At 37.4% G+C, this 23,243-nt stretch overlaps 1 protein-coding gene across 3 annotated transcripts in view; it reads left to right on the top strand.

The window, feature by feature from the left end:
* Positions 1 to 23,243, top strand: part of CHN1 (chimerin 1) — a 184,901-nt gene that overhangs the window by 30,124 nt on the left and 131,534 nt on the right. For all 3 annotated transcript variants that reach the window (XM_070241265.1, XM_023622028.2, XM_070241266.1), the window contains 2 exons: positions 13,053 to 13,091; positions 19,466 to 19,521. In XM_070241265.1, coding sequence (XP_070097366.1) covers positions 13,053 to 13,091; positions 19,466 to 19,521 — 95 coding nt within the window. The remainder of the gene's footprint in view (positions 1 to 13,052; positions 13,092 to 19,465; positions 19,522 to 23,243) is intronic.

Here is a 23,243-nt window from a genome sequence, read left to right as displayed (position 1 = left end):
ACGTTAAAATCCATTGGTCTAACTTGTACTTTGACTGGATCTTTTACCCACGCATTTGTCATTTTGAAAATATTAGTGCCCTAAGTTAGGCGAATCTTCCAAATGTTAACATGTTTTATTATACAATATATTAACAAATCGCTTTCTTTAATATCACCATCGATTTCGTCGGAAAAGTCTTTAAATATTAACAAACTGTCAAGTTCATGGTCATGGATACAAGTTTCCCTGAATTATAATTTTCACTTGAAAGCTTGAATTTTATGTCTGGCAGTAAATACTGTCGGTTGTTTTCCTTGAAGTGACAAGCTCACTCTGTTCATTTTCAAGAAAATATCTGCCAAATATCTAAATCTGAAGAGTTGTAGTTTGTCAGTCATTCTTTCCAGTGAACTGGTGTTTATGAAAATTGCAGCTAGTTCCGCTCCCAACGTGCATGATCTTATGTGTGCTTTTTCTCAAGACACCATGATACATCATGATGCAGCAGATGCGTCTTATGCACACGGCCCAGTTTGTCATACGGAATATTAAAAAGAAATGTGCTGAAGGGCCAAGATTTAATAAAATTAGTACTTTTTAAACTGCTTCATCAAGGACATTCTTAAGTGAAACTGAATTTTTTTTAAGTGATGGCTTTATGGTGGTGAAGAATACAGTGACAATTAATACAGTTGTTGCCACTGCATTGTTTTGTGCTGAGATGCCAGCAGTTTCACCACCTCAGCTTTTGCACTGCCAGTACAAATGTCAGTCCGGTGAAAAAGGCAAATAGCTTCTTAGTATAATTATGAAAATAGTTTTGACCCACACACCCCCCTGAAAGAGTCTCAGTGATCCACAAGGGTCCACAGACCACACTGAGAATTGCTGTTCTAGGTATTAAGGATAGAGCAGTGTGAAAAACACTAAAGAATCCCTTCCCTCATGAAGCTTACATTCTAGTGGAAAGAGATAAACAAAAAGCAACACAATTTGGTAAAATGTTAGCGTTTTAGATAGGGATAAGTACTAAAGAGGGAAAAAAATAGGTGATTATGAATTGTCGGGAATTTGAACTTTTTTGATAGGGTGACAGGGAAGGCCTCACTGAGAAGGTGACTTGAGTACAGAAGTGAAGCAGGTGAGGGAGCAAGTCATAGAGTTACCTGCGAGGGGGGAACATTCCAGTCTGAGGGAACAGCCAGGGGGAACTGTGTCTCGTATGTTTGAGGAATGGCAAGAAAACCAAAGAGACTGGGGAAGAGTGGGTGAGGGGAAGAGAAGTAGGAGCTGAACTCAGCAAGGCAAGAAGGACGCATCGTCTAGGTCTCGGAGCTCAGTGCTTCTGAACAATCAGGCGCATGCATGTCACCTGGGGATCTCGTGAAAATGCAGATCCTGCTTCATAGTTGGGTCCTGCGGTTCTGCATTTCCAACAGATGACGAGATAATGCCAAGGTTGTGGTCCTCTTTGGACAGCAATCTCGTAGGCAGTTGTAAAGAGTTTGGCTGTTATTCTGAGTGACGCAGGAAGCCATTGGAGAGAATTTAGTGGAAGAGTGTCATGTTCTGATTTATGTTTTAACATGATCAGCCATAAATATTAATAACAGTAGTGGGTCTGTAATCCCTTTTCCAAAACCCTTAGTAACAGATATGTGTTAGAATTCAGAATTTTTCAGATTTTAGAAAAGATAATACATTTCATATGTATACTCTATATCTTATAACACCCAGCAGTGTCTCGGACATCACTCTGTAATCGTACATTAATATTTCTGCGATGAAACGAATGAGCACTCACACCCAGTGGAATAAGTAAAGACTGAAAATATTCTCAAATCCATTCTGGTGAAGTTTTTGCTATCAAATGAGTTATAAAGAATTTAAAAAATACTTTTAGGTTCAGGTTAGACCAGGATTTGCTGCCAAATGAGTTATAAAAATGCTTTCGCTTTTCAAAGCATTTGGATTTAGAATTGAGGAAAGGTGGGCCTTTGTTGCTGCTACACTTTCAGTTAGTCACTCCTTGTGTCCCCACACTGCAAGAGCTTCTTTTAGACAAAGAGGTCCATGACATGTTGATTTTAGGCCTTGTTGGGTGCAACTGTTGGCAAGAGAGACCAGAGCCCCAGCCCTTTCATGCCCTGGTTCTGCTCTCAAAGGAAGCAGAAGAGGTACCTATCAATTTGGAATACGAGTTCTCATTTCTAAAGAGTTTATCCATCTTGGCAGCCTATACTGTCATGTGTGCAGTCAAAACACGGTTAATTAAAACATGCTGAGCATTTCATTATACCTTGGGATAGTTAGCCTGTGCTTAGAATTACCCAACTCTGCTCATTTGTGGTTGACACAATATTACTTCCATATCTGACTTTGCTTTCTTTCCTACAGCTGTGAGCTGCCTGGTTCCGCATTTGGTTCTGCATCTTGTAATCTAAAGCATACTTCTCTGTGTTCTTCAGAATCCACTTTTTTCTTTTTTTAAGTGATTGATTGGTTTTCCCAGAGAAGTCCTACTTAAAAGAAGTGCATTAGGAAATTATCATAAAACGAGGGGTGCAATCTTTTCCTATCTCAGTTATCTGTGATGGCAAAGTATTGGTAATAGGAGTGTTATTTCTCTTTTCCCCATAGAATTTCACTTAAGGGTTAGTATGCTCTGTTTTCTGAGTACCTGTCCTCTTGGTAAAGTTGGAAAACACTGATGTAAGGCAAGACTTTGAAACGTTGCTGTTTTAATACTTGCTGGCAAATTGACACATTGACTCCCATCACTGGGGAATCCTAACTATTCTATGAGTTTGTGTCAAACAGCAATGCACGTTCTAATAAACATATTCCGTTGTATACTCTAAGCCTGAGAATATGGTGATGGATTCCTTTTCCAAGGGCAAGGGTCCAAGTGAGTCATTGCTACAAAACTATGTTGGTGTATGGGAAATGAATGGGTTAGGAATAATTTGTCTCAAAGGATGAATAACAACAAGGAGAAAAACACTGTTTTCAATTTTTCCTTTAAGAACAGAACAAGGAGGATATATACTGTGTTGGCTGAAGGAGGTGCAGGCATTTGAGACAATTGAGTTCTAGTTCTTAGGTAAATGACTAGGAAGATCCCTGCTGAAAGTTTAGTTTTATATGGTTATTTTCCAGAAGTTATATTTATAAAAAGTAAAAATTCTGTGAAGAGTTTTCATGTGGTTTACATTTTTAATATCTGTAACTTCAATTGCTCTGGATGGTTAAAAGTCTAAGTTGTTGGATATGAGAAAAGTATTCATCAGGTATATATCCTTTTTGTGTGTATAGTGAAATGTATATACCATATAGTATATTCTTTTATTTTTTCCTTTTTCTCCCCAAAGCCCCCCGGTACATAGTTGTATATTTTAGTTGTGGGTCCTTCTAGTTGTGGCATGTGGGATGCCGCCTCAGCGTGGCTCCATGAGTGGCCCCATGTCCGTACCCAGGATTCGGAGCGAGGGAACTTAACCACTCGGCCATGGGGCTGGCCCCCATATGGTATATTCTTTTAAGGATGAATTACAGGACTTCATAAAAAATGAATTTATTACAATTTAATTTTAAACAGGTGAGATACAGAGAGGTCAAGGAGAAGGATATGCTTTACGGCCATTGCTGAATTTTGTGTATTCTGTTTTTCATGGCAGAGGGTTTTAGGAAATGTATCGTGTCATCAAAGGTGAATTTTTTTACTTACCTAACAAAATCCATTGGGGAGCCAGTGGGGAATGTTGAGTAGTTACTGAGAGTCTTGGCAGGAACTAAACCTCTTTTCCACGTTCTCTGTGAGAAACCTTGTGATTAAGTGGGCATATCTGAGAACTTTGTGTTAATGTGCCAACATGCTAGGATAAACATTGTTGGAAATTATCAAATCCTTTAAAGAGAAAACCTCAGAGAGATATGACTTGTTGTCTGGAAGAAGAAATAGTAGGTTGGAAAATGACAACCTTTACTTTGAATTGAGTCAAATGACCCAGTTCCTGTGTATAGCTTTTTGTTTCCAAGAGTTTAGTGAAAAGATCTGAGTAAGCAGAAGGACCTAGTTTGTGTAGTCTGCTTGCGAGGTCTGCCAAGTTGGTTAGAGGAAACATTGCTTAGGTCTTTAATAAAAGGCCAAGCTCGAGTCTGAAAAAGGAGAGGTTTCCAAGTTTGGTTCACATTTCATTTAGGAGGCTTTCTTGACCCAAGCGATGGGTCCATGGTGGAGAGTTGAGCACCACATTTGTGAAATATTTGTTTTTGGAGATCTTTGATGAAGTTACATGTGAGCACTGTAGTTGCACTGTCTCAGGAGTTTTTTTTCCATATATTAACAGTTCTGGGTCATTATTCTCTGAAGAATTAAAAACAATTATCTTCGGTTTTAAAAATGGTTTATTTTTGTCAGAATTGTATCGTGACACATCAGTTTTCAACTTGAAGCAGTTTTAAATGACTTTGTTTCTTCCGAGGGTGAATTTAACTGACCTCATTTGGCCATAACTTTGCACAGGGAATTTTAATTGTCTTAGTTGAAAAGCTTACTTTGCATGTTTTGAAGCATTTTCCAGGAAAAAAGTTTAGTCAGGCTCTGAGGTATCTAGAAACCTAGCAAAGCTCTTTTTTATTTGTTTCTTCATTAGTTTAGAATTGTGTGTGTTATTATAAGCCTTTTAATTTTTACTGAGTTTTTGTATTCCAAGAAATGTATTTCTTTTGGAGTAAGAAGTTTGGTTTTCTTTCAAGTATCAACAGGAGTAATTGTTTGATATTCATTGTGAACTTTATGCCCTTGTTCTGTGAAAAGATCACTTTATAGGACAGTAGAGTTGGGGGCCCCAAGCATCTCACTCTTGGTATGCCAGAATTTGGTACAGAAATAGGACAGCAGCAGGTAGGCATGAGTGAGGATGCCTTGCATTTTCTGATGAAAGCAGGACAGGAAATCTTTTGCCAGTTGGTTGAAGGTGAGCCTTCATTTGAAGGGAAGAAATGCTCTTTTTGTTATCAATAAATGTCATTCTTTTTACAGAAATCAAAATTGTTAATTTTCAAACCAAAGGCAATCTGAAACAAACGTGCTTTAAGACATTAATCATACAGTTTTTGCGTGTTCGTGCATCATTAGTCTAAACCTCATTTAAAATGCACCATGGTCCTCTTTGAGAAAGTCCATTATATTGTTAAAAAGTTATAAAAGCCTTTTTGGTTTGAGCCTAAAACATTAAACAGGTTAAATTTAACTTTCTGATCTGTTCTAGACTGGACTATTTATTTTTTGAAGTAAAAAGTTAAGCAGGTTTATACTTCATCAGAGGAATATTGTTCTAAACCAAAGAATTCATAAGACATAACTGTATGGTGCTACACAAAACTGTGTAATAAAAAGAATGAAATATTTTTTTTTCAGAGGTCAGTCATTTTCAACAACATTCGTAGATATATTGGATGTAAATAGGATCTAATTGGAGAGAACATAAAGATTTACTCAATCATACAAAGTTTTAAATTAATCTAAACATTAAGAACATTAGGGTATTTATAAGTAGATTTAATCTTGCCAATCAATAAATGAACCACTTTAAGTACCCCCCATAGCCCTAATATTGTAAATTATAATATCATATCAAAGATAATGTCCTAGATATATTTTACTAAGATTTTTTTAATCCTTGCCTAAAGGTACAGATAAGTATCTTAAAATTTTTAATATTTAAAGGAAAAATAAATGTCCTGAAAATATTTAGAGAAAAAAACATAAAAGACAATTATAGGCAAAAACAAATTTAACACGAAATCTTGCTTAAAATCTATATCTTTGAGTTTGAAAAAGCAAGAAAAAATTGGAATCATTTTTCATAAACATGGTAAAGTTTGCAAAAGTAAGATTTCCTTGACTTGCAATTCTAGCAATTAACCAAAAGTGAAAGAGAATTTAATTAAGAAACTGTTCTCTTTTCCATAATGAATGCTTGCTATTCAGCAGATTGTTCGAACAGGGAGAAGAGGTAAATGAAGACCTACCTCCACAGAGACTCTGGGGGGGAATTCAAAGACTGTAGAAGAAGATTGTGCATTTATTTATTAGATGTAAATTCCCTAGGAAGGTCATAGTTGATTTCTCAGCCTCTCAGGCTGGGAATATGATTTCGTGGATAGTGTCTTCAACACATCTTTTATTTCAGCCACTCTGCATTATTTGCAGTTCCTCAAACACTTGCTGAACGTTTTTGTTCCTGTGCCCTTATTCTCTGTGTTCCTTCATTTAGAAGGTTGTTCTTCCTCTTACTTCCAGTCTCCTTCCCTTAGCCCCTTGACTACAAGTCATCTGTCTTTCAGAGCCCTTGTCGGATGATACCACCTCTGGTTTGTTTTTCTTGGCACTCTGGCCAAAAGTGATTCCTCTTTCCTTCTATTCTTTCATCAGTTCAGCAAATTCTTACTGGGGACCTATTCTTGTCGGGCATCTTGACAAGATGAAGGTTATTGTACTCTTATGTATTACTCTTATTATATCACCTTGTTTGTAAATAATAACATCCATCTAATTTTCCTTACTGCCCTTGAAGGCATGAACTATATCTGGACTCACCTTGTTACTGACATGCTTGTTCATAGAAGGTGTTTAATACATATTTGTTGAAGAATGAAACTTTCTGATGCTTTCAACATTTCTGTATGCCGGCATAACTTTGAAATTTGTGTAAAATTATCTTTTGTGTAGATATGAAAAGTATTACTGACAGTTAAAGGCAATGGAGAAAATCTTTCTTTTTATCTTCTGAGATTCACCCTGAGCTTACATCTGTTGACAGTCTTCCTCTCTTTTTTCTTTTCCTCCCCAAAGCCCCAGTACATAGTTGTATATTCTAGTTGTAGGTCCTTCTAGTTCTTCTCTGTGAGCCGCCACCACAGCATGGCTGTTGACAGATGAGTGGTGTGGTTCCATGTCTGGAAACTGAACCCGGGCCGCCCAAGTGGAGCGTGCCAAACTTTAACTGCTATGCCAGCAGGGCTGGCTCTGGAGAAAATCTTGTAATGGATTTTGTGGATATGTTCTTAATTTAAACACTCATCCATGCCATGCTAAGATTATTTTAAGTGTCTGTCCCTGAGTTTTTTAAGACGGGCTGTCATTCTCAATCATGCTCTAGTGATGGAAGTCTGTCATATTTATGCGCCTGGTCTGGGTGGATTTTCTGACAGAATCAAAAAGAGGTGATGGGAGGAGCCCTTGAGACCTCCAGCTGAAGGCAGAGCACAGACTTTTGGCGTTATTGGGCCTTGATAACTTCCTTTGAATAAGCTCAAGGACTTTGAACTGCTAAAAGAACTCATGATTTCCTCTCTGTTCTCTTCTTAGTTAACTTTTGTATTTCTTCTGTTAGATGAAATGTTTCTTACCCCACCTTACCCCATATCCTAGATATGCCAAGGAAATCATGATTTGAAACAGCTGTTCTCAAAGTAAGTGCTGGGGACCCCTGGGGGCCCCCGACATTTTTCAGAGTTTCCATGAAGTCAAAACTCTTTTAATAATAATAAGACATTATTGGCCGTTTTCACTCTCATCCTTCACAGTATCTAGTTGAATCTTCCAGAATGTACATGGCACGTGATATCACAACAGATTGAATATGGAAGCAAATATAAGAATCCAGCTGTGTTCAATTAGACATTAAAGAGATTTACAAAATGTAAAACAAATTTTTTGTTTGGAAAAATAGTTATTTTTCATAAAATGTTATAAGATATGGGTTTATTTTTTAATAAATTAACAAATACTATTAAAATTTCTCAGTTTTAATTTCTAATATGGTTAATATCAGTAGATGTTAAAAGTTCCTTAGAATCCAAGTTTTTAAAACCAAAATGTTTGAAACCTACTGGTTTAAAAGATTTAAAATATTTAGGGGGCTGGCCTCATGGACGAGTGGTTAAGTTCGCGCTCTCCACTGCAGGCAGCCCAGTGTTACGTCGGTTGTTGCATCGGTTCGAATCCTGGGCAGGGACATGGCACTGCTCGTCGAACCACGCTGAGGCGACATCCCACATGCCACAACTAGAAGGATGCACAGCTAAGAATATACAACTATGTACCGGGGGGCTTTGGGGAGAAAAAGGAAAAAAATAAACTCTTTAAAAGATTTAAAATATTTAAAGAGAATGGACTTTCTAACAGATTAAAAGGTGAACTCCTTTTGATGTAGTCAAGGTGTCTTCAAACTGGAATATATCAGTTCTGCCGGTTTCCAATTGTTGGGCATTTAAGTTGAATCCAGTTATTTAGTCTTAAAAGTAATAGTGCAGTAGTAGTATTCTGTATGAATGTTTTCCTAACATCCTTATTTACTTTACAATAAATTTGTAGAAATAAAACTGCTGGGTCAAAAGGTATGCAGAGGAACTGACATGACCTGTTATGTAAATTCAGGGGCCAATATTTTTTCTATTAATCAGTGCCCCAATTAGCAGGAAATTTGGTATCTTCCTCTTTAGGCAGTCTCCTCTCCTCCAAGTTTGAATGCCAGGAAGCTGGCTCAGTCCCAAAGTGGTCCATCCTCTTCCAGATGCCCAAGAGAGAACTACAGTTTAATGGTACACTGGTTATCTTCCTTCTCTTTATCACTTTCTCTCAGTGTTTAAGACCAGCCCTGTACTGTTTGTTGATAGTTGCTTGTCTAACGCTGCTAGGATGCCCTGTTTGGGCAGACCTGGCTCAGGTCAAAGTAGTGACCCAATTGGAGGTCAGGATTGAGGTTTGTTAGTTTACATGCTTATATTCAACAATTCAGTGTGCCGGGAGGCTGAGGTCAGAGACACTTTTGGCATCATGCTGGGCCAGAATCTGTCCTCCATAATAAACCTATAAGCCTTTGTGTGACCCTGGACCACCAGTTTCAATCAACCCATCTTCAAAGTCATTTTATTTCAGGAGTGTCTCTGCCTTTTCTTGCCAGTGGAACTTGGTTTGGGTTATGAGTTTCTGCTATGACAATGCTCCTTAACTGTGAATCTGAGGAATCAAAGATTGGGTAATGTTTCTTCCCTTCCAGAAGGATTTAGGGTACTGGAGAATTGGTCTCCCCAGCTCTGGCAACTAATTCTACATATCAAGAGGTTGAGGCATGTTTTTCTAAGCCGTCAACTTCCCCTCCCAGTGGGCCCCTTTCCCTTGAGTCCTGAGGACAGTGGTGCCCACCCTTTGCCTAACATGGTCAACAAAAAGATCCATGCCAAGGTGACCTGAGGTCTCCACCTCTAAACATAAGAAAGAGGGTCGTAATTTTTAAATGTTCCCCTTCAAAGAGCATCTCCTTTAAGCTCTGCCTTAACAGATGTCTGTGATGTACTTTTAAGGGCTTGTGATAGGTAGTGCCAGTTGCTCTCCAGAGAGGTTGTGCCAGTTTATACTCCCATCAGCAAAAACTGGATTGCTGGGAAGAGACTTTTAAAACCCAAACTGTACTCTTAAATGTCACTAATAATTAGAACTGTTATAGTGTTAAAGGAATCTCAAACTTTTCTCCCAGCATGTCTTGGTTATTTGGCCACCCAATTGTGATCTGTAGCGTCTTGAATAAACTCTTCTGTAATAGAGGAGATGTACAGGGAAGAACAAAATAAGAAGAAAATGCATGGCTGAAGTCGTTAACAGTGGCCTGAGGCCAATAGGGTAATATCATTGTGTTTTTAAACTCACTTCTGGTGAAGGCAGGAGAGGGTACTCATTTACTAAAGGTCTCCTAAGTGTAAGGTGCCTTATGTATAATACCTAATTTAATCCTCACAGCACACCTGTGTTGTTACTATTCCCATTTTAGATGAGATTGTTACTCTATTGTATAGATAAAGAAATTAAGATTCAGAGAAGTAGTAAATTTCCTAAAGTCACACAGAGGTGAAGGTTGATGTTCACCTGAGAAAGCTCTGTCTAGGACTAGACAGACAATTCCCCAGAGACAGGACTTGAAGTATTAGCCTCTTTGTCTCTCACCTTCTCCAAAGTCAAAGTCCAGGAGGCCCCCACTGCTCAGCTGCAGGCTTTGCACAGGGTTTCCAAGGAGTTAGGGCTGCTACAAAGTCAGAGGGCACAGTCCTGGAGACTTTCCTCGCTTCTGACACCAACTGCAAGCTGGAGGGGTTCCCCCAAATCGCCCTCAGGTTCAATAATCCGCTAGAAGGACTCACAGAACTTGTTAAACGCTGTTATACTCAGGGTCGTGGTTTATTACAGGGAAAGGATACAGATTAAAGCCAGCCAAGGGAAGAAGCACATAGAAGGTAGAGTCCAGGAGAGAAGTGGAGCTTCCCTCGTCCTCTCTGTATCGAGTCAGGATGCATGCTCTTCCCACATGGATGTGTGACAGTACCCATGGAGTATTTCCAACCAAGGAATCTCTCCCAAGCCTTGAGTTCACAGTTTTTGTGGGGGCTTTGTTACGCACACATGGCTGACTGACTGCCCATGTGGTTGATTTCAGTCTCCAGGTTGACTGACACTGTGTGACCCAAAGCCCCGCCCTACGTCACGTTGTTACTCTGGCTAGCCCAAGGCTCCCAGGCAAGGACAAGTGTCTCTTAGGAGCGGGGGGCAGAAACTAGACCTCTTTTGGAATGAGGTTAAATTCTTTACTACACTGGGTTCCAGCCTGGTTGAGTGCCCTCCCGCTTCTTGACCACCCATGGTGTCTTCCACACAGTGGGTCAGGAGGTGCCTGGTCACTGCAGCTTATGCTGTTCACACCCTGGCAAGGAGGCCGAGACACATGTGGAATATGGGCTAGTACCGAGACAGTGAGTGCACGCTCTCCTCTTAAACCCTGAACCAGTTTAGGATTAAAGACAATGTCACAGCGTTCATGTGTCCTCAAAGAAATCATAAAATGGCTTGAATGCTTGCAGGCAAAATTTTCCTAGTATTAAAAACATATAATTGAATTAATTATAATTTACTTAAGACGAATCTCAATATAATTAACCCCCTAAATACACTCAAACACCCCCCCCCAGCAAAGAAAATATGTATATATCTATGTATCTCTGTGTGAAGGTCATATTTCATCCTAACTTTATGTCATTACTACGCAAGTTCACCTGAGTTGGCAGTTTTCCTTAATAATTGCTCATTCATGTACACAGTCAGTCCTCATTGTTCATGATTCTGCTTTTGCAAATTTACTTACTTGCTAGCATTTATTTGTAACCCTAAAATAAATACCTGTGACACTTTCGTGGTCATTTGCCAACATTCGCACAGTGGCAAAATATTTGAGTTGCATGACCCACAGATTCCCAGCTGAAGTCGGACCAGGTGACTCTCTGCCTTCTTTGTTTCCGCTCTCATACTCTAAAGTGTTTTTTCTGTAGCCTATTTAGTGCCACATTTTTTGCATTTTTGTGTTTTTTTTTTTTATTGGTGATTTTGTTGTTTAAAATGGCCCTCAAGCATAGTGCTGAAGTGTTCTCTGGTGTTCTAAGAGCCAGAAGGCTGTGATATATGTTATGGAGAAAACACGTGTTAGGTAAGCTTCATTGAGGCATGAGTTACAGTGCTGTTGGCTGTGAGTTCTATGTTAATGAATCAACAATATATACTAAATAAGGTGTCTTTTAAACAGAAACACACATGAAACAAGGCTATGTATTGGTTGGATGATGAAAATGTCCAGAGGCTCACGGGAACCTAACTTGGTTTCCCTTAGGAGCAGTGGTTCAGTGTTTGTTAATTCAGTGTTTGTGATGACTTTATAGAATATAGCTACCTCAAATAATGAGGGTCAACTGTATTTGCTGCATTACTTCATTATTCATTTATTCATATAATCTTTTATTCGTTTTTTGAGAAAACATATTTGAACACTTCTATTGGGTGTCAAGCATTTTGTACATGACTTAGAATTTCCCTTTTATGTCCTTACACTTATCGTTAGTAGTCTTGGTGTAGCCCTACTGACTCAAAATGTTTGTGTGGTTTATGATAACACATCATAAAGGAAGTGTGGGATTGCATCTTAAAGTTTGGGAGTTGGAGGCTGAACGTTTCGAGTCTATGACCATTTTTACTTGAACTACATATGCTAGATTGCACCTTCTCAATAAACGTTCCAGGAATTTTCCTGCCTCCTTGGAGACCAAATTTTAAGGATCAGATTCCTAATGGGTTCATGTTGGATGCCAGCAGAGCCAGGTAATGTGGCTGGGCCACACCTTCCCACAGCAAAATGCTCTGTCTGGTGGTTTGGATACCTGGCCTTGCAGGCAGAGCTTGTGGCTGGCAAAATTATTCCTCACCTGTGCTTTACTGATGAGAAGCCAGACCACACTGGCCCCTCTCCTCTCTCTGATCCCTCCATCTCCCTCATGTGTTTGTATTTCCATCTCTTTCCACTGCCTCTTCACACCATCTCCTACATCCGCACTCCAGCAGAGTGAGGGGAAATGTGCTTCAAGAGCAGATGTCCGCCGCGTGTTCTTTGTGGCTCCCCGGGTACTCTCCCTTCTATTGGAGCGTTTCTCATTTCCTGGCTTTGATTGTCCAGGATGTGTGAGGACTAAGACCTGCACCTTGCTGCTCTGTTCTCCTGATGTTAGTGAAATCAGTTACAGTGGAATCCCCCCAATATGATGGGGGGAAATACAGAAATACTTCTCTGAGGATTAAAATTACCTGGTCAATTTGACTAAAAAGGAAAGATTCCAAGGACTTCATGGGTCTTTCAATGAAATGATCATGGAATCAAGCCCAAAGAAACAAAGACTTTATTGACTTTTACCTCAGTGACTGTAAGAAATGAGTGCCAGCAGTAAAAATTAACCTTGATGTTTTTATGTGATAAGCAGTTGAATAAATACAATAGCTTTCTTTGGACATCTTTGTAAACTGCTCTCCAAGAAAGTAAGGACCAAGACTGAAAAACCTTGGAATGCCCTTTAGTGCCTAGCACAATGCCTAGGACAAATAGACCTCAACAAATATATTAAATGAATTAATGATTAAAATATCTCATTTAAAATATAAATATTCAGTCATGTTAATTTGTTGTTTATTCTTTCAGATACAGATGAATATAGACCTCCTGTTTGGAAATCTTACTGTAAGTATACAAGTAATTTTAAATTGAGTGGGTTATAGTGCTTCATAAGTAATATAAACGTATTAGGATCATTAGATAGGAAGATTCATTGCATTTTGTACCCATTATTGAAAAATTAATTCACAGCAGGATTTGGGAATAGCACAGAAGTAATTGTGAAGAAACAGGAGTGTTTCCACGAAGTCTGTGTGTGGTTTGCATGTCTGGCTGCGTCTCCTCCCTGTGACCTTGCACGGAATTCCATATGGAGCTTGAGCCCTCTTATCGACAGTGGCCGAGGAAAATAACGCAAGGAGAAGCTAAGAATTCAAGCAATCTATTTATTCTCAGATCCTGATTATTTATATGAAAAAAGGAATGTAGATGATGATAAGTCAGGGGGCTATCTCTATAGTTTGAATGGCTAAAAAGAGGCAAAAAAAAGGTGTTCTTTTTTTTTGGAAATTGATTTCCCAAATATAAATGAGAGACATATGAATTCTGTATTGCTCTTTAAATTTTGCATTAGAATAAAAATCTCTTCAAAGAGTCTAGGTTCTTAGTCATTTATTTTCCCTTCCTTGTTTCCTAGAGAATATTATTTCATCAAGTAAAAGATAGTTCAGATTTTTTAAAAGAGGAAATAGGGTTAATGTAAGCAAAATAGTTTTAAAAAGAAACCCATGCATGTACTGTTGCAGAAACCAGGACTGTAAGTTTTGTTTGTTGTGTATAGAGTTGGATAAGCAACCTAAGAAACCGGTACTTTAAATGTACATTGTTAACATCTTTGTAAATGTTGAATTATTCTAAATGTTGATATTTGTAAGTTGCTGAAATTTGCTGACCGAAGGAGCAGCAATTGGGATTCTCATTGATTTCGTGCTCCCAGAACAATAGATGGTTTTATTTTAATAGGTTGCTACTTTGGGCTAATTATAGTAAGCAAAATGTGAACAGTGTCTAAAAATATTGCCGTGGATGCTTTCTCTCCCATCCCTGCTGCTGTTTCTGGGGAGTGTATTTCAAAGAATGTATAAAAATGGCTAATGTTCTCTACCTCCAAAAGATTTTGTCTCATAATCTCATTGGCTGGAAGTCTCTTTAAAAGTCTTCTCTGCGTTTTCTGGTTTCACTTTATCTTTGTTCTCTCTGCTCTAACTTGTGCTTTGCACATTTTTTATGTAAGAGCTTTTATGAAGCCTCAGACTGTTATTGAATCATGGTGGTGATTTTTACCCCTGAAGAATATTGATTACTAAATGTAGTATATGTAGTTTATATTTTCTTTATCTTCAAATATCTTACAGTAGCTGCTATTTGTCTTAAAAAATGGCATATTTCTAGAGGAAGATGGGCACAGATGTTAGCTCAGGGCCAAGCTTCCTCACACACAAAAAAAGAAAAAATGGCATATTTATTTTTTTGGTGACAATTCTGCCACTGAGGTTTATAGTTTCTTTTAGTAACTTCAGTGCCTGAGTACACCATGTACCCCCATCATTTTATTTTATTTATTTTTAATTTTTTTTTGGTGAGGAAGATTGGCCCTGAGCTAACATCTGTTGCCAATCTTCCTCTTTTTTTTTCTCCTCAAAGGCCCAGTACATAGTTATGTATCCTAGTTGTAGGTCATTCTATTCTTCTATGTGGGTTGCTGCACAGCATGGCTTGATGAGTGGTATGTAGGTCTGTGCTCAGGATCTGAACAAGCGAACCCCTGGCCACCAAAGCAGAGCGTGTGAACTTAACTACTCTGCCATGGGGCTGGCCTCCCCATCAGCCATCATTTTAATAGTAGAAACAGGGAGCAAATTGTTAGAATAGACTTTTAATCTTCTGAACATCAAATGAAAAAACTTCAAATTCAAGGAAATTTTATGATTAAACTGTGTTAAAGTCAAGTGGAAAGGTTCATTTTTAAAACCGATCTTGTTTAATTTTTCTTATAAAATCATGATGTTGATGTTGTCTTCCAATAATTTGAACACGCTCAGATTTTTAACTGATAAGAAAACATGCAAAAATTGCATTCTAACATGGAAGTAATTGTCATGATGATCATATAGATTATTAAATGTTTGTCCAAATTCTGATCCCAGAAAAAATTGTGATTCAGGTTGAGTTTTTTAATTTGCTTTTTTGTTTGTATTCTCTTTGCCATTATCAGTTTTATGGTTTTATCTTCAGCCAGCTGTAAATAATCTCCAGTAGGGTGTTTATTGATAGTACCTTTAAAAGTTCATCTGTCCAGGAGTCTGTGCATTTTAATATGAAAAGTTTTAAAGACCGACAAGCCTGTGATGCCCTTATTTCATCGACAGAGACTGGAATTTTGAGTAACTGGGGCAGCAAGCCCTGCCCAGGACCCTTAATAGTCGAGCTGCTTTGTTTAATTCTGAGGCCAGACCTAGATAGATCTTGTTTAGAATTGATCACTGACAGTCAATTTTATGAACAGTCTTAGGGACTGACAAACCATAATGCAGTCATCATCTTCTCTGTGAAGTGACTTTAATTTTTGTAATTGAAAAAAATTTCTCAATAGTAAAATCTAAATGGATTGAGATTTTTAAAAAAATCAAGGGGCCGGCCTGGTGGCACAGTGGTTAAGTGCACACGTTCCGCTTCAGTGGCCCGGGGTTCGCCGGTTCGGATCCTGGGTTCGGACATGGCACCACTTGGCAAGCCATGCTGTGGTAGGCGTCCCACGTAGAAAGTAGAGGAAGATGGGCATGGATGTTAGCTCAGGGCCAGTCTTCCTCCGTGAAAAGAGGAGGATTGGCAGCAGTTAGCTCAGGGCTAATCTTCCTCAAAAAAAAAAAAAATCAAGTATGTCAGTCCACATAAGGACATATAAGCAGAACAAAAACTATTCAAACTGTTCTGGTTGTTCCCTTATTATGTGTTACATCTATAAAACTGAGGGGACAGTTAAATTTTAGTGTCAAGATTTGCAGCATGTTAGGTTTTTTTTTCCCCTGTCTTTAGCATGGTGGGATCTGAATAGCTTTTCACAGTGAGATCTATAAGAAACTTATTTTCACTGTGATTCTGTAAGAAGTTTATTTTACCCATGCCTCTGTTCTGCTTTCCGATTTTGGTTCAACTGAGCTTGTGAAAACTTAATTCTAAATCCTTACAAGTACAAACCGATAGGAAAATAGAATTAACAAGAAGTCTAAGTTGAGGTCACTCTTTTTAAATAAATATAGTTTTATTGCTTTTTGATATATATTGCTTGAATTAAACCAGGGACCTAACATGTAATAAATGAGGCAAGCGAGCCAGGTGGGCAACTGCGAGAAAGTAGAGCGTCGATTCCCTGTCTGTAGCAGGTAGCTCATAATTAGCTCCATTTTGTTATGTTCATCTAAGACTCTGGGTCCGATGTTTCACATGTGCTGATTTTTCAAGAGAAGCTGGAATTCTTTTCTGCTTTGTTGTTGTTAAATCTCTTAAATTTATTTTTATTTTTTAATATTTTTTTTGCTGAGGAAGATTTGCCCTGAGCTGAGATCTGTTGCCAGTCGTCTTCTATTTTGTATGTGGGTTGCTGCCAGTGAGTGATGTAGGTCTGTGCCCAGGAACTGACCCCAGTCTGCTTCCACAGTGGAGTGTGCCAAACTTAACGACTAGGCCACAGGGCCAGCCCCAGGTTTCTTAATTTTTAAATGTTAAAAACGAATTTAAATTTAGAAAACAGCAAGCCAAATATAAGTGAGCCAGTTTTGACCTCAAGATACCAACTTGTGAACTCTGAACTTAACAATGTTTCTGTCTCTAAGTACTGAGAAATTCATTAAGAAGTTTACAAGCAGTGACACTTTTAAGGTGATTGGAAAATGTTAAGTACTTTAATCATATATCTTCTCATCTTGAATTTAGTTATTAATTTTTGGTGAATCACTTAATGATTGTGCAATTAAAATTTCAGCTGAATTCCAATTTAAATTACCAAAAATTCTAATCTGGAAAGGGCCTGAATTAGCTAGTCCTTATTACTTTGTATAGTTTTTTAATGATCTTTTTGATAGGTGTTCCCTGAATTCATATGTTATGTTCAGTTATACAATATCCAAAGGCCTCCCTTTATATATTATTTATTAAAAAATAAGTCTTAAAAATAGACTAACCATTGGTAGCCAAAAAGGAGGCATTTATCTAAAAATTACTCCTCCTCATGAAAGAGAACTATACCCTTTGAAACTCTGATTAAAACAAAGGGTGAGATTCTCATGTGACAATATTGTTCCTCCTTTTTTCATACTGGCTTAGCTTGATGTTTGCTTACTGAATAGGTGGCTGCATTTCTGATGATAACCAGGTTCTACAGTGTTTGTACTTTGAATCAAAATCAACATTTTACTTTCTCTAGTAACTTTTAAACTGTCCTTGTTGACTGCCATTCAATTTTCATAGTTGAGTTTCCGTAAATGACAGTACCTTCCAAAGAATTTTCTTGATGAAGGGAAACAGCTGATCTTTTGAGAATTACTGATCAAAGCAGAAATGTGAACTGAATTCTCACATCTTACACGGTTAGTAATGTGGAGGAATGGACCTGAAGAAGCCTCCCTTTTTGCAAGTCATCTTTGGGCTTCTGTAGGGAGGATGGGGGTTTACACACATCTCTGTGAGAGACGCATGCTCTCACTGTCAGGACCAGACAAAGCTGGTTTCAGTGCTCTCTTCCTTCCCTTCCCCATCTCACAGTTACTCCCTTCATATCATCTCTTTAATCTATACACATATATTCACAGGAATATTTTTGAAAAACTAACTCTCACAATAATATGTAGGTATCTAAAACTATTTTAATGTATTACCTCTCTTAGAGATTTTTGCACCCGGGAGGAAAAGGCAAAGGAATAGATTTCTATCAGTAAAATTTCAAACATTATTAACTGAGAGATTGCTTTGTTTTTGATTTTTTAAACGATAAATCTGAATCTTCTCAGTGCCTTTTAAATTATAGCATTACTGTGGTGTTATGTTTTGGTGATGAACTCAAGATGCATCCTGGTAACCAAATATTATCGTAAAGGATTTTATGTATTAATATCAGTCACCTACTTGTAGTAATAGCTAATCTTTATTGAGTGTGTCCTATGTGCTGGGGACTATTTTAAGTCTTTTACATATAGTAAGTTATTTAATCCTTTCAGTAATCTATGAAGTGGAAACTACTGTTATCCCCACTTTACATATGAGGAACACTGAGGCACATTATGCGGTGTTAGTGGCAAAGCCCCAGTGTTCAAACCCCAGGTGGTCTGATTCAAGAGTTCAAATTCTTAGCCACAATGCTGTATCACCTTTAGATAGCAATACATAACAGTGATGGGTGTTTGTGTATATTCTCGGTATATACATTGTGTATATGCATATATGTGGTCTAGTTATATATATAGTCTAATTGTGTGTATTTATATATGTTCCTATGATATGTATGAATGAATATGGTCAGAGGTGGAGTCTGTATAACGATATCCAGTTGAAATCTGAGTCATTCTTTATCTGACAATCCCAGATGTCTGGATAGTTTTATGTTATGTTGACGGAATGTCTAAGTACTTAAATACGGTGCTAAATTTAATTATATGTGATTATATATGTAGAAATAGAAAAAAAAATCTCTCCCAAAGATAAACTTAGACATATATAAACATACTTTCTCTGATAACCACACATTCTATTCGCTTCTTCTTCATTTCAAATCAAAAAGGCTGAAATCCAAAAAGGCTGGAATGTCATAGTATCGGTGTAATTTTCACTAATCCATTTCAGATACCCTAAAAATTATCCCCTCCTTGGTAAGTTATTTCAGTACCAGAATTCTTTCTTTTGCTGCATTTGCCCTAGTTGAAAGAGTGTGGTAACTTTGACTCAGAAATTTTGTTTTTAGGGGAGATTATCTTTGAAGATAGATGTTTGTAATATAAACAAGGGGGAAAAACAGAAAATCTGTTACTTCTAGCCTATAAATCCTAATTTTGGTTTCAAGTTTGACACTTAATAATGTACTTTAAAAACACATAACCATTATTTGCTTGTATCGGAGACATGCTTTATGTAATACATCCACAAAAATTGGGGACAGTAAATGACCAGATTATGGAAGACAGAGCCAGATATCCAGTAGTGCTTTGTTATAAGGTAAAAAGACACTTGTGTGGATTATGACTTTTCTCTTTGTGCTTCCTCCTGCGCTTTCACTAAATTTAGTTTGGTTTACTTTCTTTGCTTTGTTTATAACAAATTTTAACTTAATAACAAGTAGGACTGTACCACAGTTTTATGGTAAACATACAATAGCAACCAGTTTGTGATTCCTTATATAGTCAGATGTTTTGCATAAAGGAAACTGACGTCTTTACCTTCTCCCTTCGCAGTGTATCAGCTGCAACAGGAAGCCCCTCACCCTCGAAGAATGACCTGCACTAATGAGGTGGGTGTAATGAAACCATGACAGCAAAATGTCTCAGTCAGCTCTTCCCCAAGCTTTGGCCTTCCTCAGTGGCTTGGTTATTTGTGGGATTAACTATTTATTGCTAGTTAGCAAACTTGAGTGCACTTTTCTTAACCTTCTTCTCACTTGCAATAACTGCCACTTTTTAATGGACTGTCTGAATACGACAGTATAGTTTTAAGTGATGTTAGTATTCTTTTCAGTTAATTCATACATTTTTCTTCCATTTTTTGTGTTTTATTCTTTCCTTTTTAAAACAAAGTTTAGAGGGATCATTGTAGCTTTATCAAAGTAATTTTTCCATTGAAAAATGATTTAAAAAATGAACAAAAGACAGGGACAGTTCACCAAAAAAGATATGTCACATGGCAATATATGAAAAGATGTTCAACTTCGTTAATAATAAGGGTAATGTAAACTAAAATACATGGAGAGCCAATTCACCTTTCAGGTGGACAAAGGTTCAAAGAATTAGGATGTCCTTAGTTGATAAGCCTGTGAGGAAACAGACGCTCTCATATATTGCTGATGGGAATGTGAAATGCTACAACTTTATGAGGATTTTGTAATATCTAGCAAAACTATGCCTGTATTTACGTTTTGCCCTGCTGGTCCAAGTTCCAGGGATTTACCCTGAGGAATTGCCTGTACAGATATGGAATAACATATGCTCTAAGTTTGTCATTGTAGGATTATTTGTAATAGCAGAATATTGGGAAAAACCTAAATGTCTGTCCATAGGAGACTGAATAAACTATAATAGTAAAAAGAATAAGGAAGATTTCTCTGAGCTGACGTGGATTGATTTCCAGCTACAAAATGTGTGTATAGTAATTATGGTCTGTTTTTAGTAATAAGGAAGGGAAAATAAGAAAAAAAATAAAGCTTATTTTTGCAAAGGAGAAACACAGGAAGGATTGACCCAGAGACCGGTGGAACAGTTATCCATAAGGAGCGGGTGAGGAGAGATGCGGAGAGGTTAAGGAGGGAAGTGAGAGTTCTCTGAGGACGTGTTTTGACATAGTTGTGACTTGTGAACTATGCAAATGTTTCGCATATTCAGACATCAGAATTAAATAAAAATGATAAAGCAAACCTCCAAATTGAATATAAATAGAGACAAATGAATTTAACGAATTTATAACATAATCACCAAAAAATTAATTTAAGTAGCTTCTAAACATATTATTCTGACTGCACAAACTTAAAGGGAAATATTCTAAGAACCATAACCTACAAAAAGACCTTTAACCATACTTAGTAGATTTGTTGTTGTTAGTGGTATTTATGTAGTAATTCTAAAATAATTTTGTGTATTATATAAGATAGAGCAAATGAGTAATTATGTTGGGTTTGGAGGAGCCAGCATTCTTAGGAGACATAAATATGGAATGAGGGAAATGGAGGAGTACACTGTGGTATTGAGCCGGAATTGGAGTTATCAATATGAACTCATAGATTTTTAAAAGTGTGTTTTCTATCTCAGTGCGTGGAAAGGGCTTAGAAGCACTGATGCCTCAGTAAGAATGAACATACCCATACCCAGCGCCCGAATTTTGGTTTCCAAATACTGTTTCCTACTCAAAGGAGCCAGTGCTCCTTAGAGAAATTCCTCATCCCAGAACATGAGACAGAGACACCCTGGAACATTTTGTTATGTCAGAAAGCAAGAAAGGCTCAAAAATGGATGGGAACATGTCAAAAAGATATAAGAGCCCACTTGAAGGGTTCCACAGGCAAAATTTGGAACAATTTGATATCAAAAAGAGTAATGATAGTAATGAATCATAATGCATTGAATGAAAAGAGAATCTTTAAATCCATAATCATACTTAAAAAAAAAAAAAGAAAAACCTACCCCAGTACAAAGAGAAAAAAAAAAGAGGGGGAAAATGTGAAGTTGTTCTTTACAGCAGAATGGTGGCTAAAAATATAGAAGGAATGGTAATGATTTGCATTAATAATAATTGAGTGAGGCAAAGATCATCATTGGATATTAAAACCATTGAGTGAAAGATTTCAGGTAAACAGGATATTCACATAGTCTCACCAATTATTTATGAATTGCAAAGAGAAAAGTGCATCTTTATAGTGGAGAGATCTGGCAGTCACATTCTTAGCCAGGTGATCAAATTTAGCATTACCTGTAATGGGACAAACTGACATTTGTCTCCTGAAGTGATGCAATGAGTCACACACGATGTCACCTATATAGTATTTCTGCTAAAAATGTTGAACTTAAATCTGTTTATGAAGTATGAATCAGACAAATCCAGAACACATTCTGTAAGACAGCTGTCGTGGGCTTGTGAATAATGTCATTTTCATAAAAGAAATAACGGTGGTGAGACTGTTCTAAAATTAAGGAGACAAGGAGACATGCCACCAAATGCAGTGCACGCACCTTGGTAGGGTCCTGGAGATAGAGATCTCTCTCTCTCTTTCTCTCTTTAAAACTACATATTTTGGAAGCAACTGGAGAAATTTGAATATGGACTATATATGAGGTAATATAAAATTATAACTTTCTTAGATGATACACTATGAGAAAGAATTGCTTCTCTATTTAAAAAAATGTTGAAATAGATTTTGTTATTGTGACATCTGGTTTAAAAAAACATTGAATAGCTCTGAAATTATATAGTTAGTCACAAAGAGAACCCATAAACTTAGGCAGGAATTTCATGAAATTATCTTTTAAATGTGCTATTGCAGTTTAAATACATGTAGAGCCAGCCTGGATGGCCTAGTGGTCAAAGTTTGGCACGCTGTGCTTCAGCAGCTCAGGTTCAGTTCCCAGCACAGAAGCGCACCACTGTTTCTGTCAGTAGCCATGCTGTGGCAGTGGCTCACATAGAAGAACTAGAAGGACTTACAACTAGAATATACAACTGTGTACTGGGGTTATGAGGAGGAAAAGAGAGACAGAGACAGAGACAGAGACAGGAAGATTGGCAACAGATGTTAGCTCAGGGTGAATCTCTCCCAGCAAAAAAAAAAAGAAAGAAAGAAAATAAATACATGTAGATGTCCAGTCTGCATATATGTATGTATGGAATGAGTGTGTGCTTGGTGATTGCATTTCATTGCTACTGTGCTGTGATCAAGGATGATGAAGTCATTTTACATGTAGTGAGAATTTTTTCTAACTGCTATTTAATAAATGTAATGTTCCATTTTGCTTCATACTCCAGACACAATTTTTTAAACTTTTAACTGAAAGTGAAACATTGGCAGTAGTTCTTTGAAAAGTCCAGAAGTATTAGTAACGTAATATCTGTACTTTGCCTTTCTCAAAAGAATTTGAGACCACACAAATGAAGACAAAAGTAATAAAAGGATTAAGAAAAGAAAAGTTGGGGAAAATAAAAGAAGCAACAAGTATGCCAATTGATTGCAGTGCTGGTTGAGGATCAATATAATTGTGTGAAAAAGGATCACAGTCATAAGTGCTTAAACCTTAAGGATCAGAAAGGCAAATAGGATCCAGTTTTTACCTGAATTAAATTCTTTAAAAAAATCGGGTAGGTTAGTATGTGAAGTACATTTATGGATGTTACATACAGTGACCAACTGTAGTTTCACAGCCCATGCAAAAGTGGATTGACAGTTGTTTCTTACAGCAGTTGGCACAACATTAAGGAGCAAGAAATCAGTGAAGCTTCTTTTTAAAGGGCTAAGCTGATGTGGTCCAAGTGTAT

This window comes from Equus caballus, chromosome 18 (assembly GCF_041296265.1).
Source record: "Equus caballus isolate H_3958 breed thoroughbred chromosome 18, TB-T2T, whole genome shotgun sequence".
NCBI classification, from domain to species: Eukaryota; Metazoa; Chordata; class Mammalia; order Perissodactyla; family Equidae; genus Equus; species Equus caballus.
Note: the sequence above shows the minus strand (reverse complement) of the source record. Positions and strands in the feature narration are given on the sequence as shown.